This window comes from Zootoca vivipara, chromosome 7, assembly GCF_965207765.1.
Source record: "Zootoca vivipara chromosome 7, rZooViv2.hap1.1, whole genome shotgun sequence".
NCBI classification, from domain to species: domain Eukaryota; kingdom Metazoa; phylum Chordata; class Lepidosauria; order Squamata; family Lacertidae; genus Zootoca; species Zootoca vivipara.
Genome location: NC_142590.1, coordinates 37,692,078 through 37,708,930, shown reverse-complemented (window position 1 = coordinate 37,708,930; position 16,853 = coordinate 37,692,078). Strand labels below are relative to the sequence as shown.

The 16,853-nt window shown below is 45.2% G+C and overlaps 1 protein-coding gene across 1 annotated transcript in view; it reads left to right on the top strand.

The window, feature by feature from the left end:
* Positions 1 to 9,273: 9,273 nt before the first annotated feature.
* The window catches only part of C8A (complement C8 alpha chain), a 31,348-nt gene continuing 23,768 nt past the window's right edge, over positions 9,274 to 16,853 (top strand). Inside the window, exon 1 of the mRNA XM_035123052.3 lies at positions 9,274 to 9,654. Within this exon, the coding sequence (XP_034978943.3) occupies positions 9,539 to 9,654 (116 nt within the window). The 5' untranslated portion in view covers positions 9,274 to 9,538. The remainder of the gene's footprint in view (positions 9,655 to 16,853) is intronic.

The following is a 16,853-nucleotide window of genomic DNA, read 5'->3' as shown; positions in this document are numbered from 1 at the left end:
TAACCGCTGACAGTAGTTCTGGAGCCTGCGATTGGCCGAGGGTCAAAACTGGGGGCGGGGCTGCAGGCGGAGGCCGGGGCGCTGGAGCCACGCTGACGGCCTTGGCCAGGGAATTTCTATTTCGAATGAGGCTGAGGGAGGCGGTGGCACAGCGGCCAGACGGGGAAGTGAGATGCAGGAGGAGGAGGAGGAAGCCTGCCGAGGAGGTAGGAAAGCCCTACAGGCGCCGCCGGCAAAGTTGGTGCTGGGACGGAGCAGCGCTGGATTTTTTTTTGGCGGGCTTTGCTGTTGTCTCCGAGAGCGAGTGAGGCGGCACTGGGGAGCCGCCGCCCGCCGCTTCCCTTCCACTCCTCGGCTGCATCCGGGAGGTGGGCGAGCGAGCGGGCGAAAGGGACGCGGAGTGAGCCTGAGGGGGAAGTAGGCGAAGCGCAACAGTCGCTCTCTTGATGGAGCCGGGTTTCTCTTCCCTCTTCCCCCGTTTTCTCCTCATAGACACTCGGGAGGGTGCCTGGCTTTTGCTCTGCCCCCCACCCCCGAGCCGCCCTTTGGCTTCTCAGTTCCGGCGGAGCTGCTCCCCGGGGGGCGGCCGGGAGGGAGGCGGCGACGACGGCACGGGTTCTTGCTCTTCCCGCTCTGCTGCCCCCTCCTCTCAGCCCCTTGTGATGTAGGGCTCCAGATGGAGTCGCCTCGCGGTTTGAGTAGGTGGGAGGGGAATTTTTTTTGGGGGGGGGAGGTTTTCAAGCCTCCTCTGCCTGCAGTCCCGGTAGGGAGAGGCGGCGACGAACACGGCAACAGCACGGGTGGGGGGAAGAGCAGCTCTGAGGCGAAGATGCACGTCTGCTGGGGCCGCCGCCTTCCTCCTCGGGAAATCCACTGCCCTCCCTCAGCGCGAGGGGAAGGGACTCTGGCGCTGAGGAGGGAGGATGCAAAAGCAAAGCAGGGAGTTGGCGCTGCACCGCATGTTCCTGCCCCTCCAAAGCATGGGGTGGGTTGCAGCGTGTGGCATCCTGCCTAGCGGGGTTTGGGTGTGCGCAGGGCGGGAGAGGGAAGCCCTCTTTCCATCTGCAGGTTTTTAATCCCAGCAGTGGCTTTCTCCTTCCTGCCGAAGGTTTAGTTGAGCCCCCCCCCCGGAAGCCGTCGATCCCCACCTTTTGTTCAAATTTCCCTTGTTTACATCCCCTCCCACACACACGCCACGACGCAGGAATGTGATCCGCGTGGGGGCGGGAATGAGCTTACATTATTACAAAAAACAGTAATAATTGAATGCAGTGACAATAATTTATGATAATAAAGAGTGGACACATAGTCCTACAGACACAACTGGCCCTTTGAGGGTGACCAAACTGCTGATGCGGCCCCCGATGAATTTGAGTTTGACACCCCTGCTCTAGTGGATAATTGTTTATAAGCACAAGGCTGTGTATTCAGCAAATCTGAGAATGAGTTTCTACAATCACACTTGTACTAGGGAAAGGGAAGTGAAACCATAGATTGTGAAGGGTTGTGTGTGTGTGTGTGTGTGTGTGTGTGTGTGTGAGGCATTAGGTTGTATGACATAGGTGCCAACTCCCAGATTGAAAAATCCGGGATCGGCAGCAGTGTAGCACCGGAAGTCGCGCTGCGGCCATTTTGGAACTGGGCAGAGCAGCACCAGAAGTTGCTTCTACGCATGCCCTGCCCATTTCCAAAATGGCCGCAGCACCAGAAATCGCTTCTGTGCATGTCCAGAGACTCCAGACATGCGCAGAAGGAGCCTCCCCGGGCCGATAAGAATCCTGGGGATTTACGGGGGTATCCGGGCTGCCAGCGGGAAACAGCTGGAAAAATGGGGGTTTCCCAGGGAATACAGGAGACTTGGCAGCTATGCTGTATGATGTCTAAACCCCTTCTAATTCCTGGATCCAGCAAAGGTTAAAATCTCATAGAGAATCCCATTGTTTAAGAAACTCTGCTGAAGAATGATGGAGTATCCTAAACTGGGTGAGGGAGGGGATATTCCCAGTCTGACAGGAGGATTGTGTTTTTTAATTGCCCCCACCCTCTAAATCAGGCATCCCCAAACTTCGGCCCTCCAGATGTTTTGGACTACAATTCCCATCTTCCCTGACCACTGGTCCTGTTAGCTAGGGATCATGGGAGTTGTAGGCAAAAACATCTGGAGGGCCGCAGTTTGGGGATGCCTGCTCTAAATCATTTGCCCCCCCCCTGCCCCACTGGAATGGCCCAGTCCTCAACACACGTTCAAAGCAATCCAACCTTGAAATGTCAAGGAAATGAACTTGAAATGTCAAGGAAGGAAAGTCGGACCCATACTTCAAGGAAGGGAGTAACATAGGAAGTTGTCTCATATTGAGTCAGACTATCTGGCTCAAGGTTGTCTGCCCTGAATGGCAGCTGCTCTCCAGCGTTTCAAACAGGGGACATTTCCAGCCCTACCTGGAGATGACACTTGGGACCTTCTGAGTGCAAAGCAGGTGGTTTGCTGCTGAACTATGGCTCTGTCCTCTTGCTTTATGGAAGGACTCCTGAACTGACTTATCATCAACCTGATGAGGCCAGACTCATAATGGAAGAGAGCTTTACTCCAAGATTCAGCAAGGCTGTGTGTTTCTTTGGAAATAACATTCAAGGTCATTCCTGAAACACAGCAATCTCATGAGAGTGCCAAATCCTAACTGGAGAAGAGCATTTGCTCTTCCTGTATTTGCTTTCATTTTGAGACAAGCATTACAAATCCACCTGCATTTATCCTAGGAACACAGGGCGAGTGTGGTGGCACTCTGTTACCCCTCCAGCTGTCTTACACCAAGTTGGACCACTGTCCCATCTCCTTTAACATTGTCTACACTGACTGCAGTGGCTCTCCAAGGCTTCAGGTGTGGAACATTTCCAGCACTACCTGGAGATGCCAGGGATTGAACATGCCACCTTCTGCTTGCTTCCTCTGTTTTAGACACCTGCTGAAAACCTTTCTGTTCCAGCAAGCCTATCCAGATGTTAATTTTGTTACTTGCATATGTTTCAATGTCTTATTTATTCTACCTTTGCTTTTAGTGATAAATGATTATTTTAGGCATATTTGTATGTAATTGCTTTAGGTATTTTAGCCATTTCATTCATTTATTTATAATGCTTATCTGCACACCGCTTGGAGAATTCCTTTTGATAAAGCAGTTTCATGAGTTCCCTCAATAAATAAACAAAGTGAATGAGTGTTTTGTTGAATGTAAATTTTATGTGGACCTAACAAACCTCGTTGAAGCAAGAACTGTTTTATTTTTTGTGTGTGGAAGGGCTCTTACAGTCTAATCATCTGTATATTTTATTGAGTGAAAGTTTCATTGAGCTCAGTGGGAATGGCTGCCGAAGGGGGCACAGGATTGCACCCCAGGCTCTTATGTCCCGCTTGAAGCTTTCCACCAACCTTCCACAAGTGCCTTTCATTCCAGTTTGGTATGGCCAGTCATGTTCAAATTGTTGTCTGAAAAGGGTTTGGCTGCAAATCTCCACTAGAGGGTGAGCTAAGCTAGCGATACCCATATTGGGTTTCTTTGATGTAATTCCTCCAGCATTTGAGGAAGGAAGGGGGGGGGGATATCCACAGCACTTATTGATCCTTAAGTTAAACACAAACAAGGTGGGTAATGAAAACTTTTACTGGGCCAACTTATAAATTATTTGCCAGACCAATAAAATTTATTGCACATCTATTATTTTTCCCTTCAGCAATTTTTAAGAGAGCTCTAGCCAAACAGGACAATGAAAAAGCCAAAACAAATGGGAAAGTGTTTTCAGGACTGTCAATTGCTCTGAATTTCTCCTATGTCTGACCAAATACTTCTAATATGCCACTTGCTATGTCCATAGATAGGGCTGTCCTTGAGATAACCCTTCCCAAGTTTGCCCAGGACAATCCCAACCAACCTGAGCCACCCCACAATTTTCCTAATAGGCACCTCAAATCCTAAATATCCTGGTTTTATTTCCTCTCTTGTCTCCTGAACAGGCCAGAGGGGAGAGGCAAAGAAGCATTTAATCTGGCTTCTGCTGAGTCATACCACTCTCCATAATGGAATGCAACTTCTGATGAGTCATACCTCTGATTCATCCAGCCTTGTATTGTCTGTTTGGATTAGCAATGCCTCCCGATGGGTTCAAGGTACAGTCCCAACTCTGCTAACTGATAACTAAAGGTGTCACTAAAGGTGACAGTATACTCTATAGACCATGGGGTGTGTGTGTAAAAAAGCAGGACCCTTCTCCCCGCACCACTTTTAATAGCTATCTCTCCTACAGTTTGACGTTGTTTTACCATTTAGTTTAACAACCCAGGTCAATCAAGAGTGTCAACCTGCAAATGAGAACAATATGAGCACAAGGGTTAGGTGTGTGCCTAACATGCCTAGCATGTGGAACCACCCAGTTAAATGGTAGATGTGGTCATGAGAAAGGGTCCATTGCTCTGTTGTAGAGCAAGTGTTGTGCATGCAGAAGGTCCAGGGTTCAATTCCTGGCATTTCCAGCTCAAAGGATTGGGCAGTAGGTGCCAGGAATGACCTCTACCTTAGGATCCAGAGACCCCTTGCCAGTGAGTGTAGACCATGTGGACTACAGGGACGAAGAGTTTGATGTAGTATATAAGGTGGCTTCCTGTGTTCTTATGACATAATTATGGGCTCATCCAGACTTCCTTTTTTACTCTGTTTCTAGGCACAGGTCCGAGCTTTAAAGCTGTGTGTCCAAGTGAGATGATAGATAGTACTGGTGCTTTCCCTGCGAAAACTTGTGTTTTACCACTACATTTGCAAATGGCAAATGAGTTTTCCATGGTTCGCCACTTGCTCCAATTCAGTGGTAAACCATGGGTTTTTCCAGGGAAAGTGGGGTGGGGGGGTGGGGGAACCCTGCTCAGACACGGAGCTTTAAACCTATACCTGGAAAGTGTAGCGCAAAAGGAAGTCTGGACGAGTCCTGTCTAATAGCATTTATGCACACATTGAGCAAAAGGAATTGCATTTCCACAGACCACAGCAAAGGAATGTTTGTGTGGGGTGTGATATTTTGTTCCCAGGATTCAGCTTTAGAACTGGGCCGTTTGGATGAAAGATTTCTAATGAATCAGTGGAGGTAGCTTCAAGCCTTCTGTCTCACATCTCATCCATTGCCCATTTGTTTCTCTTGCCTGCCATCCTATAAGGCTCTTTAGGGCTGTGCCACTATTGACTGGTGGCTGCCACTGAATGCTGTTGTTTGCCTTTTACGCTTATTGCAAATAAAGGTTTGCAGTAAGAGGGCTACCAGGATTGTGCTGAGACTCGTGATCTCTGTCCAGAATGAGCACCCTTCTCCCTTTTTGTTCCTTTCATACACCTGAAGTTTCATCTTATTTTATGACATTCTGTTCCGAGATGGGGGCAATTTTGTGATCATGTGACCATACATGGATTCTTTTTATGCCTTTTGGACTTGGTGTGGGAAACTGAGCTAGGAGGAGGACAGTCTCTTGAAGGTCACTGTGCCAGCCAGCTAGCCAGCCAGATTGATAGCAGGGGATTCAACCAGTATTTCAGGCTCGTTCAGCTCCTCATTTTCTTCTACGTATGTGGAAGTATAACTTTTAACTATCATTTTCAATATAGAACATCTTGCAATGGGGAGACTTCTTATATTTTACCCGTACTTTTCTCTGCTGCTTAAATCACTTTAACTCTTTCCTGCCCCCTGCAACATACACACACTACAATGACCTACCTTACCTACCAGCACTCTGAAATTGGAGATGTGCTTGATTGCACAAGGCTGTCTGCAGCCTTATTTCTAGAAGATGATCCACAAATAACTTTAATCACATGTGGGTATGTTTCTGATGCTGCTATCAGGAGGCGGAAAATGGATATAATGCTTCTATAATACCTCCAGATGCTGAGAAGGGAGGCATTTGACTGCGCAAAGCAGCCATTTATATTAAAGGTCGGTCAGGCTTTGGACTTGAGAGATTCTCAGTGGCTGGGGTTCACTCAGCATATAGAATTAAAGGTGAATTTCATATTTTAAGTTGCCGCTTTCTTCTCTCAAATTGCTTTAGAAAACAAAGATTTAGATCCCAGTGATGCAGTGACTGAGTAGGCAAACATGACAGCCATTATGAGCTGAGCAATAACTCACTCTGCCTCGGATGCTAGAAACTCTTTTATTGAGACAGGCAATGGGGGGAAAATGAATTGCCATTTCCTTTAGGGCCCTGTACTGTGTACATTTTGTTTCTCCTAAGTGAATTCTTCTGTAAGATGCAGTGCACCATTTTGCAAAGCTCTCCCGCATGACAATCCCTGGGTTGCCAGGTGGTAAGTGTGGGTGACTTTGCAGAGGTCCAACAAGGCCTAGATTGGTTTAAAGAGTCAAAGGTGTGTGCAATCATTTTGTATTTTTGTAGCAGGATGACCCATATCAAGTGCCAACAAACTGGCATTTTAATACATTCTTGGCTTCATATGAGTCAGGTTTCACCAGGGCTTGAGCACTGAACCGGTTTGAATGTCAGGACTCGGCTGCAAAGGAATAAAAAAAGACAACCTCAGCAACTTACTTATCACTCTCCATTCCTGACTCATCTAAGCTTAAACAGGACAGGCCTCCTGGTTTAGAAGGAATGACATGGACGTAGACTGGACCCTCACACCCTACTTTTTAATAAATCAGTCAGTGGGCACATGTACTGATACTTGATTAGCAGCTCCCTTGACATGAGCAGACAGCCATTTACCAAAGGGTGACTTTGGTGGATAGCTCAGTTGGCTAGAGTGTGGTGTTGATAATGCCTAGCTTGCAGGTTTGATCCCCGTAAGGGATAACTGCATATTCCTGCATTGCAGGGTGTTAGACTAGATCAGTCTTTCCCAAACCTAGGTCTCCAGCTGTTTTTGGACTACATCTCCCATCATCCCTAGCTAGCAGGACTAGTGGTCAGGGATAATGGGAACTGTAGTCCAAAAACAGCTGAAGACCCAAGTTTGGGAAACACTGGACTGGATGATCCTCGGGATCCCTTCCAATTCTATGAAACTCATGAAAGACTTTAGTGTTCTCCTGCCAAGTGTTCAGAGCGTACCGAGGGCAGCTGTGTGATTACATGATCATCAGCCCGCCCACCGTAGAACAGTCTTGGAAAGTTACGTTGTGTAAAAGTACCCCCTGCCCACAGCACCAACCTGGGCAGTGTCCTAAATCGGAATGCGAAGCCATTAAAAGATCAAGCTATATTTTCCTCTCTGCAACTACCTCCAGCTGCCTAAGCTAGAGTAAATTTGATATTGTGTCAAGGATGAGGTTCAGTGCCTTTGACTGAAAAGGAAGCAATGTGACTAGTACCAGATCGCTTGGCACTGTTAAATTGTATGGCTCAGGCTACTCAATTACTGCATTCCACCAAGCTCCCAAAGCATACATATGTAGAGATTGCATGCATTGATTTCTACATACAGCCAGATTTTTCTAACCAACATGGACAACTCGGCGTAGTTAATGATAGTTAAAGGCAACATCTGCCTCTGGAGGTGCTCAGCATGTTAAAAGCTCAGTGTAGAAAGGAGAAGAATGAGAACAAATCCTCTAGTATCTGGTTGCAAAAATCAGTAACATTGCTTTTCCTTTTCTTAGCCTCACACATGCAGAGTGCATAAGAACAGACTTCTGGATCAGGCCAATGACCTATCTAGCCCAGAATCCTGTTCTCACAGTGTCCAGTCAGATGCCTGTGGGGAAACCTGTAAGCGGGACTCAAACACAAGAGCCCCCTCGCCTCCTGTGGTTTCCAGCAACTGCTTTTCAGAAGAATTGCTGCTTCCAGCTGTGAAGGAAGAACATAGTCACCATGGCTAGTAGCACCTGGTACCCTTGTCCATGAATTTGTCTAATCCTCTTTTAAAGCCATCCTAGTTGATTGATCTCACTGCCTCCTGTGGCAGTGAGTTCCACAGTTAAACTATACATTGCATTAAGTGCTTTCTTTTATCTGTCCCGAATCTTCCAACTTTCAGCTTTATTGGATGTCCATGGGATGTTATGAGAGAGTGAGAAAAGGCTTTCCTCTGTCCACTTGCTCCATGTGATGCATTTTTTTTACAAACTTCACTAATAATAGTAATAAATAATTTTATTATTTATAACCTGCCCATCTGGCCGGGTTTTCCCAGACACTCTGTCATCTCTTACTCATGTCACCTCTTACCTTTTCTCTTAACTAAAGCTGCATTTCCAAGTGACGCCCACTGCAGTCTTGAGTGGCTACTACGACAAGGTCTTGCACACAGTCAACTTCAGGTGGAAGACATCACTCGTCATCTGCTCGCCTGTCCCTACCCAAGAGATTGCTTTCTGAAACCTTTGTTCACACAAGCAAGCAGGCAGACCCCTGCAGAAATGATCCAGTTTCTTTTGAGTGACAACAATAGCTTCATAACAGAGAGAGCAGCCCTCTATGCACTGGCTGCAGAAGAAATTAGGAGAAAGGAGTTAGATAAATCACTATAAATTGTGGTGGTATTTGGAGGTTTAATTGGAAATCAAGCTGGATTTGAGTTTGTCGACGTCTCTGGTCACCGCTCTCTTACGTCATGGAAGTATGGATGCATGTGATCTGTCTTGTTTAATTGGCTGATACTGTTGCTGTGGGTTTGTCATGGCCTTTGGCTAGAACAATACAGTCATATCTCGGTTTAAGTACGCCTTTTAAGTACGGTTTGAGTATTTTCAGTTTAAGTACTCCGCGGACCTGTCTGGAATGGATTAATCCACTTTCCGTTACTTTCAATGGGAAAGTTCGCTTCAGGTTAAGTATGCTTCAGGTTAAGTACGGACTTCCTGAACCAATTACACTCATACTTCAGGTTAAGTACGCTTCAGGTTGAGTACTCCACAGACCCGTCTGGAACAGACTAATCCACTTTCCATTACTTTCAATAGGAAAGTTCACGTCAGGTTAAGTACAGACTTCCGGAACCAATTGTGTTTGTAAACAGAGGTACCACTGTAAACTTAAATTGAATTCAAAAATACTACAACCCTAAAGTGTCATTCCTGGTCAGTCACCACCAGTTCAGACCCCCACAAGCATATTTGTAAAATTTAGATTTTGTGTGTGTGTGTGTGCTGAAAAAGTACCAAACAATAACCAACCACATGCACCCAATACACATGCACATTTTTTTTAATGTGGCTCCCTTAACAAGGGGGAGTTTTCTATAAAGGAAACCATTTTTGCCTAATGACTACTCAGAGGGTTTCAGTTCATTTCCACTGATAGCACTCGCATTGACTCTAGCATGCAAACAACCATTTCCCCCTTTGCCCAGTGTTCGGGAATCTAGTTCCAAAACAGTGATGTCCTTCAGATTATAGTCTGGGCCTTTTGTTAATGATTCACAATACTATGAGAGCTCAGGGTGCAACCTTCTTTTTAAAAAAGCTCACTCTCCAAAACAGGTACCGTGAGGTTTCCAAACCAAAAATGAAAAGCATTTGTTTTTATTAAAAGAAAATGTGGTTCCATCTGAGTAGGCTTTTTCCTCCTATGATTCTCTTGGTAGCTTATCTACTATCATGTCAGGATACAGTTGCAGCACACAGTAAGCTAACAGGATTGCCATCCCAGAGGTAAGTCTATCTCCATGTAATTTAAGATACTGCCTTACATATAGAAATTGCTGTCTATCTGGTCAGTGCATCAATTCAGACTGAGAATGAGGCATGTGGGTCCTATTACTTTTAAGCAGCTAGCAGAAAACGATTTATACAATAGTCCCATCACAATATGGTGAGAGGGCTGTAACATGAACCATTTTGAAGTCTTATAATTATACCTTTTTTAATACATTTCCTTCTGCACTACAATTTTTCTTCAAGAAGATTTCATTCCTCAGTTCTCATCTTTCACATTTTCTAATTTGATATTCAGCTTTTAAACTGCTGTTGTTTCATAACACAATGAGCTGATACGGTATTTCATATTATTTCGGTGATAATGAAGTAATTCAGACAAAAGTGAGAGAAAATATATCAAGCTGCCGTTTCTTCTTTCTTTCTTCTTCTCTTTCAATATCCTATTGGATAATAAATAATAATAATAATGTTGTGCGTGGGTTTGGGTTGTGTGTATTTAAATCATGTATAAAAGGAAACTCTATGGGGCTTTTCCCAAGCTGCTAATTGCAAGCTGGACCAAAGGAAATATAATGTAGAAAGATCAAAAAGTGGTATTAGTAATAATTGGGATATAGACACAGGGAGGGGGGGGAGGCAGAGGAAAGAAAAGATACATTTAATTATGAAGGCTTATTCTAGTAATCCTTACTGAAACCAAATAAAGAACAGATTTTTGATGTTTGATGAAGTTATCAAACAAAGCGCGATAATGAAGAGTCACATTTTAAATCTAGGTGAAGGTGAACTCACTGAATACTTTTCGGAAAGCTGAAGAATAGAGGAATCACATCTTTCTACCACCACAATATATGTATATACATACACATCTCTTTGTTTGACTGCTGCTTGTCCACAGACACCCTGTAATTTGATCCTGCACACAGTGATGTGTATCCACAGGCTCATCTCTTGAGCATTTGAGTTTTTCATTTAGTGTTCTTTCTTCTGTAGCTTCTGATGAATCTCTCTCTCCTAATTATCAGTAGAATTACCATAACCCTGCAAAAAGAAAAAGGAGAAAAATTGCACAGCCTCTTAAGCAAAAAACAGCCTGTCTGTCACACGACAAAACAGGCTCTAGCCTACAACACCCCACTCCTGCCAGGATAAAGTGTCAGTTTTTAAGGTGCCCTAGGAGTCTTTGCTGTTTTGTTCTGTTTGTTGGCATTAACAGATGATAACTGATAATGATGGAGCTCTGGTTAGAAACTCAACAATAACAAGGAATTCTGGGACCATCGCCTCCCCTTCTCCACCAATGAATAATCAAACTAGACGTGTTCCTTATTATGGAATGTGTAGGATGCAAATCATTGCTATGTCTCACAGTGGGAAAATACATATTTTGCTTTGTTCTTCGCCTAGGCTCCTTTTAGAGGATCTACCCCAAAGGGACACATCCTCGCACTGTTGTAGCTTGCAGGCTCTTGTTAGTCACTTGACAGAATTTCAATGCGGGAAACACAAAGGCCGCAGATACAAAGAGCTTCTTTAGTTGTGCTCACTGGGACTTTTGCCCTCTCCCCCCTCCCTCCCTTCCTCCTTCCAATAGCAAGCTACTTATGTCATAGGAACATAGGAAGCTGCTTTATGTTACATCAGACTACTTGTCCATACACCCCAATGTTGCCAGCTACAGGGGTGGAGAAACTGTGGCCAGCCAGATGTTGTTTGACTACAACTCCCATTAGCTGTGACCATTGGCCTTGCCAGCTGGGGCTGATGCGAGGACCACAGGTTCCCATTCCTGCTCAAATTTGACTAGCGGTGGATCTTGGGGATCCCAGGCACACCATCACCTAATACTGAATCCTTGTAAATGGAGACAGCACGGCCTGAACCAAGATGTTTAGGGGAAGGGCGGTAGCCCATTGGCTGCCAGGATCTCCAGCAGAGGCTGGGAGAGATTGCCTGTCTGAAACCCTGGAAAGATGCTGTCTGCCAACGTAGACAATATTGAGCTCGATGGGCCAGGGACATCTGAGGTGAAACTCCCCACTGCCGCCGCGTAGTGGGGGCACAAACTCTGTAACACGTCTCCGCCACTGGGGTATGGTTGTCCTTTAGGGTTCTCTCATCCCTGCCCGGCAATGGGGCTTTGCACTGGCTCTTCTCTTCAAGAGAAACCAGTGCAAAGCCCCATCACACCACTGTGTCAGTCTGTCTCTCTCTGTGTGTGAAATCTGCACCCCCACCCAGTGGCAAAGCTGGATGGAGGAATGCCTCCCCTCTCGCCGACTTGGTGGGAGAGGAGGCATTCCACAGAGCTTTGCCACCAGCCCCTCTCTGCCCTTAGAGGCCGGGGAGACCAGTGGCAAAGCTGGGGAGCAGAACAGGTGTGCCACCCCACCCAGCCTCATGGGGGGGTCGGTCCTGAGATGGACTAGTGGGTTTGACAGCATATGGAGGATGTACCTCTTCTATCAAACAGTGTTTTTTAAGTCTTTTCAAGATACAAAGGTTGTTTCCCATGCAGCATGGGGAGGGGCAGGGGGAAATAAGAGTGCCATTGTTCCTGCTCAAGAAACACAAGACCAGAGTCCTAATCCCAGGCTGGTTGTTTTGGGGGACGTTGACATTCAATGCCCAAAAGTCTCTGTTGGGCAGCTCAGGAGTTCATGTCTGCCATGGCAAACATGGGTCTGTACCAGATAATTTCAGCAGTGCCCTCTCAAGATTTGGGCTTTGTGCTGGATGGGCTGAGAGTAATCTGAGGGTGGAGGAACATGATATAGTTCCATGGTCATGGACAGGTGACCTGCTCAGGTCAGTCCATCCACTGAGCCCCACCTTTATGTCTTAGATAGCTATGGATGAACCTGTCAGTTTCAGTTCTCTCAATTCCTCATTTTTCCACTCTTAGAGTCAATTCTCTATCACACACACACACACACACACACACACACACACACACACACACATATATATATCCTCACAAAAATGCATTAGCAGTTTAGTGCAAATTCCTCCTAATAAACACATTTTTGTATGCACTTTTGACTAGTACAGTGGTGCCTCACTTTACGAATGCCTCGCACAACGAAAAACTCGCTAGATGAAAGAGTTTTGCATTGCGCGAGGCATTCGCAAGACGACAAAATTTTCTATGACTGGCGCTTCGTCTTACGAAGCACAGCCATAGAAAGCGGCAAAGGAAGATCAGCTCTCAGCATGGGAAGCTGACAGCTAATCTTCCTTTGCCAGGGGGGACGGAGCCGAAACGCGGCAGTGCAGCGGCTGCCCCTGCCTGTCTTCCCCTTGGCTCAGGGAAGACAGGCAGGGCAAGCAGCACCTGCTGCGATTCGGCTCTGTCCCCCGGAGCCACTGCACCGCCCCGCACCACCAGGGAAGACAGACGGGAGGCGGCAGGGGGAGAAGCGCTTCTATCCCCCGCCACCAGCGGCATGAGACGGCGCTTCGAAGATGGTCTCCAAAGCGCCGTCTCATGCAGGCAGGAGGCAGCAGCAGGAGAAGCTCTTCCCCCGCCGCCGCCTCTCGCCACGCACGGCCGTCACGGAGTGCAACTTCGGAGACCTCTGTGTCGGAGGCAGGCAAGGCGGTGACTGGGAGAAGAGAGCTTCTCCCCCCGCCGCCTTGCACACACCCGTTGCATGCCGCCGCCAGTCCCCCAGAGCCTATAGGAACGCATTGATTAAGTTTCAATGCATTCCTATGGGAAACTGGGACTTGCTAGACGAAAAATTCGTTACACGAATTGACCCGTGGAACTAATTAATTTCATCTAGCGAGGCACCGCTGTATGCTCATTGTTCGAAGCAGTTTTCCCTAAGGTAATGCAATTTTGCATGTTACTTTCACTTCTGTATGCATATTGGTGCACATTGGATAACTGAATCACAAAATTCAGAGCAGTGCAACTTGCAACAGATATTTGGGGTTCAGTTCATGTTTTGGTTTGAGGACTGTGAAATAGGTAGCTGCTCATTAAAATGATATATGGAAGGAAAAAAAACCCATACTTCCCATGCCACTAGTTTCAGCATCCCCTGAAATGTACTTACTTGGCTGGGAGAAAGCATTCTCCATGGCTTCACCTGCACTCAGGCAGTTGCTTCTGGGGGAAACACATCCACAGTCCTTCTTTAATGCCCATCAAGAACTTACTAAAAAGAAAAAAGAAACCAAAGAAACACATCCTTTTAAAGGCTTCTTTGGGGTAGATGGCTGGTTTATTGTATTAGTTCTGCATATTTTGGAATAATTTTTACTGCAGCTGTTTGTGTTGTTATCTTTACGGTTCTCCTTAGGGTTTTTTGCAGTTGATATTTTAAATGGTTGGATTATGGTTTGACTTTGTTGCTAGCTGCCCTGCCTTTTTTGTGAGGGAGGGAAGGTTATAAATGATTAAAATAAATAATTAAAACTCGGCACATGGTGCTAGCTGCATTGTTATTTGGGTAAGTCCCAAATTTTCACCCTCATTTCAGCAAATATGCTGTCTATCTGTCTACAGTATCTGTCTGGCTATGAGGCTATCTATTGAACTTGTTGAATCCATAGCCCAGATTAATGGTTGTGTCTTGGGTCATGTTTGGCTCATGCATTTCAAAGGAATCGTGTGAGCACCTTCATCTGAAAAGATTTAATGGGGATTAATCACCCATCCTGCCTTTCCAGAGTTGAACAGGATCCAACACAATCCTGTTGGATATCTCTGGAGAATGTTGCCGTTATCGTATAATGGAAAGGCTCAAGAGATCACTCTAAAAAGTGTATCCATGAGCTTCAAACATTATCTTAGAAATTACCTTTCAGCTCAGGATGGGTAACAAAAGCAGCTGATGTCGTGTATTGTGCATGGGCCCTGTGAAGCTGGTTGCGAGTCCACCAGTTTTAGGGAAGGGAGGGAGGAAGGCAGGAAATAGTAACTTTCCAAAGACCATTCACAGACCAACTTTTCAGGCCCAAGTCCAGCATTCTAGCTACAGTACTGTACTGTTGGCTTTTAAAGCCACAAAGACTACCCAACAGTTGTTTGTACTGCAGATGGCATTGTTTTTTTTAAAAGCAGCCTATTTTACTTGGATTGGAATGGATTTAATTTATCTCCATCTACACATTTAATCTGCTTGCATTAGAATTTATTATTGATTTTGTTGAGCTTTAAAGGAAACCCACAGGACACAGTATATTTTCATGGAGAATTTCTGACTCATTTTTATCCATTCTAGCCCTGAATGTTAAACTTGGCTTCATGCCTAATGCTTCCTGGTTTTATATGGAATTTGTTACAGGATCAGGAGGAATTCAGAGTGAGTACAGTCATACCTTGGTTTAAGTACGTTTTGGTTTGAGTACTTTCAGTTTAAGTACTCCGCGGACCCATCTGGAATGGATTAATCCACTTTCCATTACTTTCAATGGGAAAGTTCGCTTCAGGTTAAGTACGCTTCAGGTTAAGTACAGACTTCCGGAACCAATTGTGTACTTAAACTGAGGTACCACTGTAATGCACTCTATATTATACCTCACCAATGGGAATATGAAATCAGTTGATTTTGTTCTAAATGGACAGGCTTATGGGGCCTATTCACACAGCCATTCCCAGCTATAGTTGCTATGTAAAACTCCAATGTATGCCCAGCCTTCATTCACCTACTAATGTACATATACTGCCACATACAGAATCCAGCTTTTGATACACAATCACAATATCTGTGAGCAGTAGACTGGGATCTTATAGGCATAAGATGTAGGGTTGTCTATACTAGGGCATACCCTCCAATTATATGATATCATGGTGCCCCAAATGGCTGCTGTCCTCTTGTAAGAAATAACTGGATGCCCCAGTTTTTCCAGGACACTTGCAGGGTATGCTAGGGCTGTGCAACGTATCTGGCCAAATCGCAAATCCTAAACCAAATGGGCATGATTTGGGCCAAATTAGGACTCTTCTGCATTGGGTCAAGGCAGCCCCAAATAGGGTTGGGTTCACTTGGAGCAAATCAGAAAGGTATGGGACAATCAGGCAGCAAGGGAAGGGAGGAGGAGATGGAGATGGTGAAAGCAGAGGGTCTCTCCACCACCTTAGCCCCAGAGATGTACAAAGCCCTTGGTTTGGGGGCTGCATAAGATCAGGTTGTCATGAGGGATGCCTCTACTGGATGTTTAATTAGGAATAATACCTCAACTATGTAACATCACATATACAGTGGTACCTCGGTTTAAGTTCCGGAAGTCTATACTTAACCTGAAGCGACCTTTCCCATTGAAAGTAATGGAAAGTGGATTAATCCGTTCCAGGCGGGTCCGCGGAGTACTTAAACTGAAAGTACTCAAACCGAAGCGTACTTAAACCGAGGTATGACTGTATAATAATCTAATCTAATCTAAATGTTAACATTTGTTGTTCATAGATGAGTGCAGCCTCTCCCAATCCTTTCATCAATAGAAACCCACAGTAAAACCACTTCCATTTTTTTAACATGTAAGTCACTTATCCATTGTGTGCTTTGTGCTCCTCACACATTTTTTCAGTGCTCATACTTCTAAGCCTTGACTTTAAAAACTCATAACTTTAGGAATACATAGTATATTTTCACCAGACCAGTAGAAGGGAAACCAATGCAATACTCTTAGACATTTGGCATAATATAAACTGGCAAAAAGGAGAAACTTGGGCTGCCACAAAAATAGAAGGAAAATGTCAAGTCTTCACTTTAAAGGACCATTTTAAAAAATGCTGCACCGAAATCATCCTCATAATAATTTTCACCAGATTACAACTTTCGCTAAATAGTTTTTCCTTGACAATTGCATACTGTGATGGGACAAATCATCTTGATTTTTTAAGGAATACAATAGCTGGGCTTTAAAATGATTGAATGCAGAAAATACTAGTTGCCTTAACTATATAGCAATTGCTGGGGCTGTGTAATCTTCTATCTCCAAAATGAGACGAACTAAGGGGAAGACCCTTAGTGTGTACAAAAGGAAAATCTCAAATAGCCGGCTGTTTATTGTGGAAAAAAACAAAAACAAACTAGTTTTGACAGAACTTCTAAAGGTTTATCACAGCAAACAGCTTCCCACATGCATCTCATACTGATCACATTTCCTCTTATCCAGTTATACCAATGGAGAATGCAATAGGGCAGGATTAACAGCAGAGCAATTAACTCAGCCCCAAA